The 11,842-nt window shown below is 35.1% G+C and overlaps 1 protein-coding gene across 1 annotated transcript in view; it reads right to left on the bottom strand.

Annotated features, from left to right (window-relative positions):
* Window positions 1-3,177: 3,177 nt before the first annotated feature.
* The window catches only part of dsb (debris buster), an 89,419-nt gene continuing 80,754 nt past the window's right edge, over window positions 3,178-11,842 (bottom strand). Inside the window, exons 9-13 of the mRNA XM_034972071.2 lie at window positions 9,190-9,311; window positions 8,295-8,429; window positions 7,345-7,463; window positions 6,688-6,816; window positions 3,178-5,354 (exon numbers count right to left, since the gene is read on the bottom strand). Of these exons, the coding sequence (XP_034827962.1) occupies window positions 4,782-5,354; window positions 6,688-6,816; window positions 7,345-7,463; window positions 8,295-8,429; window positions 9,190-9,311 (1,078 nt within the window). The 3' untranslated portion in view covers window positions 3,178-4,781. The remainder of the gene's footprint in view (window positions 5,355-6,687; window positions 6,817-7,344; window positions 7,464-8,294; window positions 8,430-9,189; window positions 9,312-11,842) is intronic.

Raw genomic sequence — 11,842 nt, 5'->3', positions numbered from 1 at the left:
ATAATCTATTGCATCAAATTCCTCTAAAAATAAAGTTTTCAATTCTGACCAAGACGAAACTTGACATTTGTTGCCTCTGTACCATAACAATGCTCGGCCTGTAAAAAGATGAAATGCAGAAACAAATAATTTTCCATCTGAAACGCCATAAGATCTTTTATATTCCTCAACGCGTTCGATGAAACTGCGCGGATCACCCTGTCCGTTGAAATGTAACTTCCACTTGGCAACATTTTTATCACCAGTGCAGTCAACGGCGGTACTCTCGGAATCCAGTGATTCGTCGTGAGACGACTCATTGTCAGCATCTAATCTGGAAATCAAACTCTGCAACTTTGTATGTAATTCACTCTTCCTACTTATTAAGCTGAGTTCGGAACACTGTATTCTCAAAATTCTAAAGTACAAATGTGAAGCTAAAGCTTTAGACCTACAGAGGGCATGTCTATCTTTAGTGTCAGAACACTTTTTTAATAAATCTTCTAAGTCTTGAAGTTTTTTAGTAATAACCCCTAACTCACTTTCAGAAGTGAAATCCGTCTCTAAAATTGATTCAGAAGGAATTTCCTGAATTAATTGTTTTAACTGTTTCTTTAAACCTAGCACTGTAGGTGCTGGAGTTTCGGAACGAATGGATACCTCATAACACAATTCGTCCTTCAAAAGTGAATGAAACTGGGCAAAAGTCTGTTCCATTGTGTTAAGTCAAAACACATTTAACAAAATATCGAGCTTGTGTAACTGTCTATGTTTAGCCTTATACAAATTGGTTAAACACAAACACAAAAGAAGTTATTTAAACTATTAAATATACACAAGCAAAATACACAACAAAAACAATATTCTTAAGTCTATCCTAACTATTTTATCAATTATGTTCCTATTCCAAAATATTGTTAATAATACAAGCACATATTATTACTATAGTAAACAAAATATAACAAAATAAACTTCCCAAAATTGAATAAATGATTGTAAGGTGCAGTATCACCTTTATGAGTACACAGTGTGTTACAACCTTTACAATTACAAAAGTAAACAGGCAACAAAGTTGCAATGAACTCTGAATAGCATATTATCTTTAAAAAAAAACAAAGAGATTGTGCAATGGTTTGATGGCTGTTACTTTACACTTTTAACACATAACCTAAAATACAACAATATCTGTTTCTAAATGTCACTTTAAACTACCAGCATTCAATTAAACTTAACATGTTTTGTGTGTGAAGTAGCTTTTATCATAACCTTAACACAGCTCTAAACAAAATTTCAACAAAATAATGAAGTATCAAGTCACTGAAAAAAAATTGTTCATAACTTCATACTTGAACTTAATGTAATCTCTGAATATAGTTTATATATTTAGTTTCACAAGTTGTAACTCTTAGTATTTATAAATGTATGTGTGTAACTAGTTAACGGCACATAGCGTTTCAAAACTTTAATTATACTAAGTTACCGGAATTTTCAAACATAAGATGTACTTACTATTGAAAGCAATACCCAACAACAACTCAGTTAAGCAATGTTTATTACTAAACTGAAGGCAAACATTCACTTATACACCTCAAAGGTAAGTCAAATAACATAATTGAACGGCATAAGCACCATTTATAATGTGTTAATTAAATAAGAAAAAAAAACCAATGTTGGACTATACTCAGAAAATTACTTAAACTATCAAACAAAATTTCTAACTATTAGTTATTATTTAGTTAGTTAACCATAAAAACAGCTTAGTGCTCTTTGCAATGTGTCACTACTTAGAAAATTGTACAATCAGCGGAGTACATTTCATAAAATTTACAAAATTTCTCAAAATATACTGAAATAACTATATAAAAAAACGTTCGGGCGCCATTTGTAAGGGTGGTAAATTGGGCGGAATAGAAATATACCCGGATACGGAATAATCTACCACCTTACAAAGATTAGAGGAAAATAATAATTTTACTTACTTGATCTATCTACCTAGTAAAGAATAGAAGCTAGCCGTCGACTCCCTTGTAATGTATATGAGGTGTTATAAATGAAATTTGCTAGATGTTAGGCAAAATTGTTTTTAATGTAACTTTTACCGGGGTCGCTTAATACATAGTGATGGCTAATAATGCTTAGTTATTCTAGCTTAATGCCAAGACTTAATTTAGATACATTAGAATGCCTTAGGTAGATAGTACATAAAATCTATGTTTTAAATTTAAGATGCCATTGGCATGGAATAGACAATGACACAGTAAAATTCATAAAATTGTTTCAAAATAAAAGCTCAGTAGTAAAGACAGGGTTCTTACTGTACACATACACTAAGAAGGTTCACTAAACTGTTCCAGGATACAAACATTTGCTTACTTGTAGGTGCGAAGACTGCAAGGTAGCTGGACGGCATCGGCCAAGCTCCCAAAACTCGATTTAACTTGATTCTTCACAACCGAAATGTTTCATTACAAAGATTTTCACCAAGTCTTATCCATAGAATTAAGTTGCCAACGTGAATGTGCAAAAGAAATAAATACGAAAACCGAAAACTAAAAACGGAAACGCAAACGGAAACGCAAACGGAAACGCAAACGGAAAACCCTATTGAACTCCTGGCCACCAATGGTTTTCAGGAGTCCACCCACAACCCATTATCCTCATTTATTTGGGAAGGTAAAATAACTGGAACATAATTGATGAAACATTGAAATACGTTAGGATGACTAAATTTATAACTATTGTATTTTCCCAGGCGAAGCCATGGGCGAAAAGGAGTGAGATTTTCCTGGAACGAAAAAATTCGTCTTCACATGTTGACTCCAGAAAAATTCTAAATCTCACCAATCGGTGTTGCCAGACGCAACCCGAGTGTGGCCGCTCTCATTTAGTTTGATCATGAAGCCAATTCATTTTTGAATATTTGCGGAACCTAAGGATATATTATAAGAACCGTTTTGTTAATGACTTAACAATAAACAAATGATATTATGGTTTTATTTAATTATTTTGTTTTATTTTTACGACAATTGACAACGAAGCAAACGCCATCTATTGTGGCTCGAATGAACTCTGAACATCGACCCACGCGTAGTTCTGCACCTTGATGCTAGGTGGCACCAACATACTTTGAACAAAATTGATTTTTATTAAAAGCGAAACGCTAATTAGTAGTTCAAAATTTACAACGTCACAATGTAGAAGCTGACGACGGGCTGGTGTATATTGTTGACCATACAAGTATGTTATGTAACGTAACTGAGTGAAATTTTCCAGCATTCTCAGTTTAGTTTTTCCATTAAAATAGTTAGGAAAAAATCCCACCCTAAAAAAATTCGTTGCATAATCTTTATATGCTCCTTATCATAATTTATAATAGGCACCTACTTACTTTTCTAATGTAAAAGTTTTTCTTTCCCCTGTAGATTATTATTTATACTACTTTAAAAAAACTGATAAATTATGGAGTTATGTGTCCACCTAGGTGCAACACGTCGGAAATATCTGCGCACCTCGCTGGAATGCGCTTTCCCTCGCGCTTCTCCGCAGCTCGCCCGTTTTCACCTAACCAGTACCGGTGCCAACGCAAGTGCGTTGTATGACGTCACTACGCCAGGTTCGCAGATATTTCCGGCGTGTTGTACTTGCTTCGGTTTGGATGGTAAACTTAAACGAACCTACATATTTGAACATCTTTACACTGTAAATATCTATTTTAAATTGTACATAAATATACATTGGTAGAGTGGGTAACTTCATTATTTTTTTCAATAAATAAATCTAAATTTTTATAATAAAATTATTAAAAATTTTACACATGTGTGGAGAAGTGTTCATGAATTGTATATGTAAAAAATAATAATTTTTATTTTTTGAAAGTGTGCTTACCTACTTGTTATTTGTCATCTTTGGAAACGCAAAACGATGTAAAGACTGTTCACATAGAAATTTCCAATAAGTTGAATAATATAATGAAAGCAAAAAATATTTTAATTTGCAGCATTTTATACCGTTTTATTGCTTTTTTAGTGGATAATTTTATTCAAGCCAAAAAGTAGTTGCGGATGGTGCATTTTATTATATATTTACCTATTTACTTCTGCATAATTCTGGTAGTGTATCTATTTGGAAATTTCTATACGACCATTCTTTAAGTAGGAAATAATATTTTAAACAGTTCACATTTCTATCGATACCTATTATATAATTTCTAATGTAACATTTATGTACATTTTCGGTTCGCTTGAACACATAATTATGTCATCGCATCAGCCAAATGGATGTCTAATTTTAGTTCAAGTTGTTCAAAAACTCAGAGCGAACTAAATGTTTGGACTAACTTACCAGTAGATATCACCCGAAATTAAGTACATAGAAAAAATACTATAATAGGAAATCACAGATCCCAAAACCCAGTTTTACATAGTTAATATGATTTCGGAAAATTGACCATCACCAGAATGACCAAAAATTCGAAAGAACTTTTCATTTCAAATTTGGTTAGATGGATGAAAATTTATATGTGAACAGACTTTATTAATAAAAATGTTGCGATAAAATAGTCTTTAAATCACAAACTCATTTAATACCGTATAAAAATAGTCTGAAAATATCGACCGACAATCCCGGCGATACCGATTGACTCTTGAAATAGCGTAGGAGTACAGAAAATTATCAAAAGTTGGACGATAATAAAAATACCTATCAGTTTTATCTCTTTCCATCTTAGAGCCAAAATTCACTACAACACATTTCAACCATTAGGTACAAACAAACAGCAAAACACTTAAAACAATAATTTCAAATCAATAATAGTCCTCCGGTATTTTATAGTCTTGAAAAACTCTACTTCTTCTGTGTTCCGACATTATAAACGTGTTGTCAGAACGAATTAACGATTCCCTTTCCGCTTCGGAAAAGTGAGATTTAACAAAATCTCTATTTAACATTAACTTAAGTTCATCTAAACTCGAGCTTAAGTTTTCTGCTTTATTAATAAAATTTAATTCTTGCAGCTTTTCTTTACTGCCTCTCGGTAAAGTTATATTATGTGACTTACTCGTATTTGAGGTATTCGTCTTATTATTTTTCTTAGACTTAGTATATAAAGGTTGGTATGAAGCTTCTTTACTATTAATAATCTTCGAACTGTTTATTATTAAAGTCGATCCACGTCTAATAGTTTCCCTCCCTAACTCGACTATTTCTAAAGAGTCTTGGCCGACGACGAAATCTTTGTATGCTTTAATAAAAACATTTATTAATATGGCGAGGCCGATTATTATGAGGGAATAGGAAATGATTGGGGCGGCGATTGGACCAAATCTAGTGCCCAAGAAGATCCATCGCCAAATTGATGTGGATACACCATCGATGCCCTGAAAAAGACATTTAAATAAGTATATATCAGTCACAATAAAATACGAGTGAATTAAAAAACCTCCCCTTTTAAAAGTAATGTTTTTTACCTAAATCATAGTTCTATCAGTAACAGCGAACACGCACTCATCCGATCCGAATACGTAAAAATACGGACATAAACAATATCTACGACATATGTCATACAGAACAAAAAGGAACGTATTTTCACGGACTCGGGTCGGATGAGTGAACACAACGAATTTTGACGTACGATAAGTACATTCGCCTGTTGTAAAGTGCTCCTGATTTTTTAATCATTCTTATTATTCTCAACCTTGACACGCTACAAGTTTGAACTTTATAGCGATTTATTCATAAAGCCAGACTTGATAAAACAAGACTCCGAGGTATCCGTACTAGGTACATACAGTCGTATTTTTTTAACATTTTGCACGATAAATCAAAAACAGTGATGCATAAAAATAAATAAAAATCTGTTTTAGAATGCACAGGTGAAGCCCTTTCATATGATACCCCACTTGATATAGTTACATATATCTTACTTTGAAAATTGAAAAAACTAATTATTAGTTCATGACCACAATTTTTTTTGTGTGATGTAACCACAAATTCACGGTTTTCAGATTTTACCTCTTGTCTGCTATAATACCTACCTACCTGCCAAATTTCATGATTCTAGTTCAACGGGAAGTACTCTGTAGCGTCTTGACAGACAGACAGACAACAAAGTGGAATGTTATAAGTATAGAAGTAGGCGTTACTTTGCGGAAGTCCATGATATACAATGAACCAAAAGCTTAATTTGCTATAATCCGCTGAAACAGGTCGAATCTGTATGATGCAACATGCAGCATGCAAACTGCACCGCCCGCCCTCCCACTGCTAAACATGCAGGAAGAAGCAGCCACCTTGCAAGCAATACGCACCACCACCTCGACGCACGTTTCGCCCCGACACCGGAGCATCCTCAGGCAATTGTGCATTGTAAGTCTACATCTCCTGAGAATGCTCCGGTGTCGGGGCGAAACGTGCGTCGAGTGTGTTTGGGATTTGTGTGGTGGTGCGTATTGCTTGCATGGTGGTTGCTTCTTCCTGCATGTTTAGCAGTGGGAGGGCGGGCGGTGCATTTCGCATGCTGCATGTTGCATCATACAGATTCGACCTGTTCCAGCGGATTATAGCAAATTAAGCTTTTAGTTCATTGTATAACAAAGTGGAACAAAGTGAAGTAGGAACCCTAAAAAGGACTAAAATCGTACTTTTGACATGATAATTGACACATAAAATGGCGCGTGAGAAGACATTTTGTACGCATAGTATATAGCTTACCTCCTGTGCCCACATGACGGGGAACATGATGTCGGGGAACTTGTGTATGTCGTTGACTCTGATGTTGGCGCGATTCACCTTGAGGTTGAGCTGGACCCGCACTTGCGCCTCTAGGGGGACGCCAATTTTCTAAGAGCAAACATAAAAGAATCAGCCTGGCTGTCCAGCGCGGAAATGCAGATAGTATTCTTGGCACCATTTCAGGCGGGCATGATATTTTGTACACAAATTGTACAGTAATTAGATCAAGGTAGCTTTAATTTTCACTTTACTCTAAATAAGTATAAATAAAGGATAAGTTGAATGACTGATTGACTGACTGATCTATCAACGAACAGCTCAAACTACTGGACAGATCGGGCTGTTTGGCATAGTCTTGATTTGAATAAATTCAGTAGAAATATTTTTACAAGTCACGATACTAAAATCGTAACGTATATGTCTATAAAATATAAGAACTTCTGGGCGGTATTGCTATTGAATAATCAAAATCTCAAGAAGTAAATGAAATAAAATCACAACAAATATCTAAAAATTATGTTCAAGAAAAATAAACGTTACAAAAAGGATTATTTATGTATGTCTATCATTTCAAAATAGGCGCGTTTTGGAGATAGGAGGGGAGGGGTGATTCCTCATTGTATTAGTTACACTTACTGGTTGTAGCAGAATGTAGCTGCCGTGTTTCTTCTCATCCGGCTGCAGACCTTCGAACCCTTCTAGAAGAGACGGTTCGGCGTCGTAGAAGTGAGGGTAAGAGAGGTACACTGGCGCGTCTGAAATTAATACAAGAATCACTAAGTACCTATATTTCAGTACTCATCCATATCCATACTAAAATTATAAATTTAAAAGTGTGTCTGTCTGTCTGCTAGCTTTTCACGGCCCAACAGTTTAACCGATTTTGATGAAATTTGGTGCAGAGTTAGCTTGCATCCCTGAGAAGGACACTACCAAAGGATGCTACTTTTATCCCGAAAATTCAAATAGTTCCCACGGGATTCTTAAAGGCCCAACCGTTTAACCAATTTATATGAAATTTGGTACAGAGGTAGTTTGCGTCCAGGAAATAAACATAGGCAACTTTCTATCCCGGAAAAGCAAAGATTTTTCATAAACCATAACGTATAAAACATAACGATTTTCTGCGATAAGAATATGTACAGTTAGCTATGTATTATTGTTTAATTATATTACATTGATTTTATATATTATTTATATATATGTATATATTGTATTATATTATACTATATAACATTATGTTGTATAGTATGTACCTATTAGAGTGTATGTTTATGTATACCTATATATATATATATATATATATATATATATATATATATATATATTTATAACTACATTGCGACTCCCCGTCTTACAGTTCTATAAGTTCTTAAGTATGGGTTGCCTGGAAGAGATCACTTTAGTGATAAGGTCGCCCTTTGTTTTTTAAGTGTATCCTGTATTCTTACTCTCTGTAATTTTAGTAACAATAAAGTTGTTTTAAATTAAATTAAATTAAACGGATGAAGTCGCGGGCATCCTGTAGTAGTCTATAAATAAAATAAATAAAAATACAAAATAAAGGTGGGCTAGCAAGTACTCACTGTACTGGCACGGGCTGATGTTCTGCAAGCCTCTGGGGGGACACTTCTCCCCCTGGCAGTAGCACTTGTTGTCAGGGTTGATGTCTGCGTCCTCCAGCATGGATCTGGGCGGCGTGTACAGCCCTGTGAGGATGCCTGCAAACACCAGGAGATTAAAACCAAACAACAAGTCTGTAAGATTTACAAAAGATCGCCCGGTCACTAGACGAGGATAACTGTCTTAAATCTTTACAGATAATTATAATACGGTATTTGATAACGAAGCTGTGATAGCCTAGTGGTTTTTTTTTTTTTTTTTGTGTGTCCGCTTTTTTTGTCCTCCGACATGATGATCGGAGACCTTTTATAGCTGACATGGCTTGCTTTCTTTTTTTTTTTTTTTTTTGCCTTGCTCTGTTGGACGAGAATGAACAGCTACGTTTTTTTTTTTCAGCTTGTCATTCATTATTATTGGCCTTGTGGTTAGGACGTCCGCCTTCTAATCGGAGGTCGGGGGTTCGATCCCGGGCACGCACCTCTAACTTTTCCGAGTTATGTGCGTTTTAATTAATTAAATATCACTTGCTTTACGGTGAAGGAAAACATCGTGAGGAAACCTGCATGCCTGAGAGTTCTCCATAATGTTCTCAAAGGTGTGTGAAGTCTACCAATCCGCACATGGCCAGCGTGGTAGACTATGGCCAAAACCCTTCTCACTATGAGAGGAGCTGTGCTCTGTGGTGAGCCGGTGATGGGTTGATCATGATGATGATGATGATTTGATAACGAGTCAAATCAGTGACTTTTTTCAAATGTCAAAAGCGCTTATAGGTAGGTATATACATATAATAGGGAGTTAGTATTTTACGGAAAAGCAAATAATTTCCGTCTCCATGAATGGTATGGTATACTTTACCATCTTTGTATACATCCTTCCTGTAAGTAAACGGCATGATGCGGCACAGGTCCTTGTCATAAACGTACACCGTCTTGTCCTTCGTAGTGGCTGGCGGAGGGAAGAAGGAACCTTCCGAGGCCCTGGAAAGAGCAAAAGAGTTTCCATTTCAACTGAATATCGTAGCTTTAGTTTTAATCATCTTACAAATCCAACTACCGACCATCAAAAAGTGTAACAGTATAGTGTGTAAAAGTGACTGTCATAATATAAATACTAGAAATAAAAATAAACTTGTATGCCCGCCTCTAGGCTCAGTAAAGTTAGCAATTCATTTGCTCGTAATTCCATACGTTTCTATAATAAGCTTCCAGAAGACATATTGGAGATGTCTCTCAACAAGTTCAAAGTTTTCATAAAACGTAAACTAATTGAAAAATCCTATTACAATGTAAAGGATTATTTAGATGATAAGCAAGCTTGGGAATGAGTTGCTTAACGACTTTGTGATAGTTCTAATAAGTTTCAATAATTTTGTAAAGTGGTGATATAAAAAGAATACCCGTCTGAGTTTGTTGTGGGCTCTTCTCAGACCTGGGCGCGTTTGGAACCCTCGTAGCTTTAGTTTTAAGTTTGCGTAATAATTATCACCACTATATCTTACAAATCTAACACCATACCAGACCATCAATAAAAGTAATTTATTACCTATTTTGAATAAATCATTTGACTTTGACTTTGACTTTGTAATTTTTAGTACCTATTTTGAATAAAATATTTGACTTTTACTTTGACTATCAACGACGGTACCGCACGCCACCTTAAGCAATTTTAGCCTCACCACCTGGTCCTGGGTGTCTGGAGCACTTCGACCGCCCGTTGTGCCAGATCCTTTTTTCCACGCACTCCCTTCAACGGTGTTCCCACTAGATTTCAACATGGGTTTATTCAAGGGACGGATCAACAGTGGCGCGCGGTGCGGTTGTAGAGAAAGGAGGGTGGATTAAGGTTGAAAATCTGCTCAGAACACTCTCCTGCTTTATTGAGAAACACCCTGTGCTCGGGCGCAAATTGTCATTAAAGTTAAAAGACAACCAAAATAGTCACTTAGTTTTTAAGAATTATAGAGCTATTTTGATTTACTATTGATTAAGTAAGTATATTTTAATTAACCAATAAGCCTACCTGGTCCAAAGCTTGTCCGTGGCAATAGTGCCAGCTTAATGGGCACCTTTGGCCCAGGGGCAACCAGGGGCGGACTTTTTGACGACGTTTAATTTTAAGTTGGTAAGGTTTATTCAAGTTTGTATGTTTTATTTTAATACTAGCTTATGCTCGCGACTTTGTCCGCGTGGACTACACGAATTTCAAACCCCTATTTCACCCCCTTAGGGGTTGAATTTTCAAAAATCCTTTCTTAGCGGATGCCTACGTCATAATAGCTATCTGCATGCCAAATTTCAGCCCGATTCGTCCAGTAGTTTGAGCTGTGCGTTGATAGATCAGTCAGTCAGTCAGTCAGTCAGTCAGTCACCTTTTCCTTTTATATATTTAGATTTTTAAGTACTTTTAATTTAGATTTAAGTTTATTTAATAGAATTGTGTTATTTTTTTTTTATTAATATAAGTCAGAATATTTTAATTAAGTATTTACTTTTGACAAGGGTAACATAACAATTCCAACTTCAATAAACATAATTTATTTGAATCTATTATAAAAGTAAAAATGAACAACAATTAATTAAAACTAAAACAAATAAAATAAAATCTAAAACAGTAGTCGACAGCACCGCAGCGAGGCATTGTACTTAATTTGTACCCAAGAAGAGAGCTGGCAAAAATAGAAGTTTTTAAATTTATTTGAAACTAGCTGACCCGGCGAACTTAGTACCGCCTAACAGTCGATATTTTTTTCAGGCAATTTTTAAAATTTTTCTCCATCAAACCATCCTCGTACTTCAAGGAATATTATAAAAAAAGTATAAGTGAAATAGGTTCAGCTGTTCTCGATGTTGTGCCGACCCCACGTAGCGTGGGATAAGGTGAGGAAGAGAAGAAGGTTCAGCTGTTCTCGAGATTTGCGATCAGCAACACATTCAGCGATTAATTTTTTTATAGGTATAGAGATTTAAAAACTAAGTATGTGCCTACTTCCATAAATAACGTAGGTAACTTATGATTTAATCATGGATTTCTCAGGATCCTTTTGTATTTATATAGACTTTGTCATTGTCTGTTTGTTCATTCGTTGACATAAACTGTTTCTGTGTAAAATATTATATCCATTGTCCTTGTTTAATAACAAATACTGTCTCATATTACCGATGAGTACCTACTACCTACCAATAAATCGTTTCCTTACAACTTTACAATCCTCATAAAATAAGCATTGGCCGATTCTCTTGTACACAATCTCTAAACTAAACTAAATTAATAGGTCTCAATCTAGTGCTATCCTTTTCCGCAAGCAACAAGGGAATAGCAATAGATTTAGATGTGTCATTTTAGTTTTGTTTAGAGATTGTGTAAAACGGAATTAGCCACAGACTCATAAGTTTAGTACATTGACTAATTAAATAACACCAGAACTATTTAGTGATAATTTGTGTTAAAATGAGTTTCATTACCATCATCATCATTTCGGTTACGATTCTCCTCTCAGAATGGAAGGGTT

This window comes from Maniola hyperantus, chromosome 9 (genome assembly GCF_902806685.2).
Source record: "Maniola hyperantus chromosome 9, iAphHyp1.2, whole genome shotgun sequence".
NCBI lineage: Eukaryota > Metazoa > Arthropoda > Insecta > Lepidoptera > Nymphalidae > Maniola > Maniola hyperantus.
This window is presented reverse-complemented; position numbering and strand designations above follow the sequence as displayed.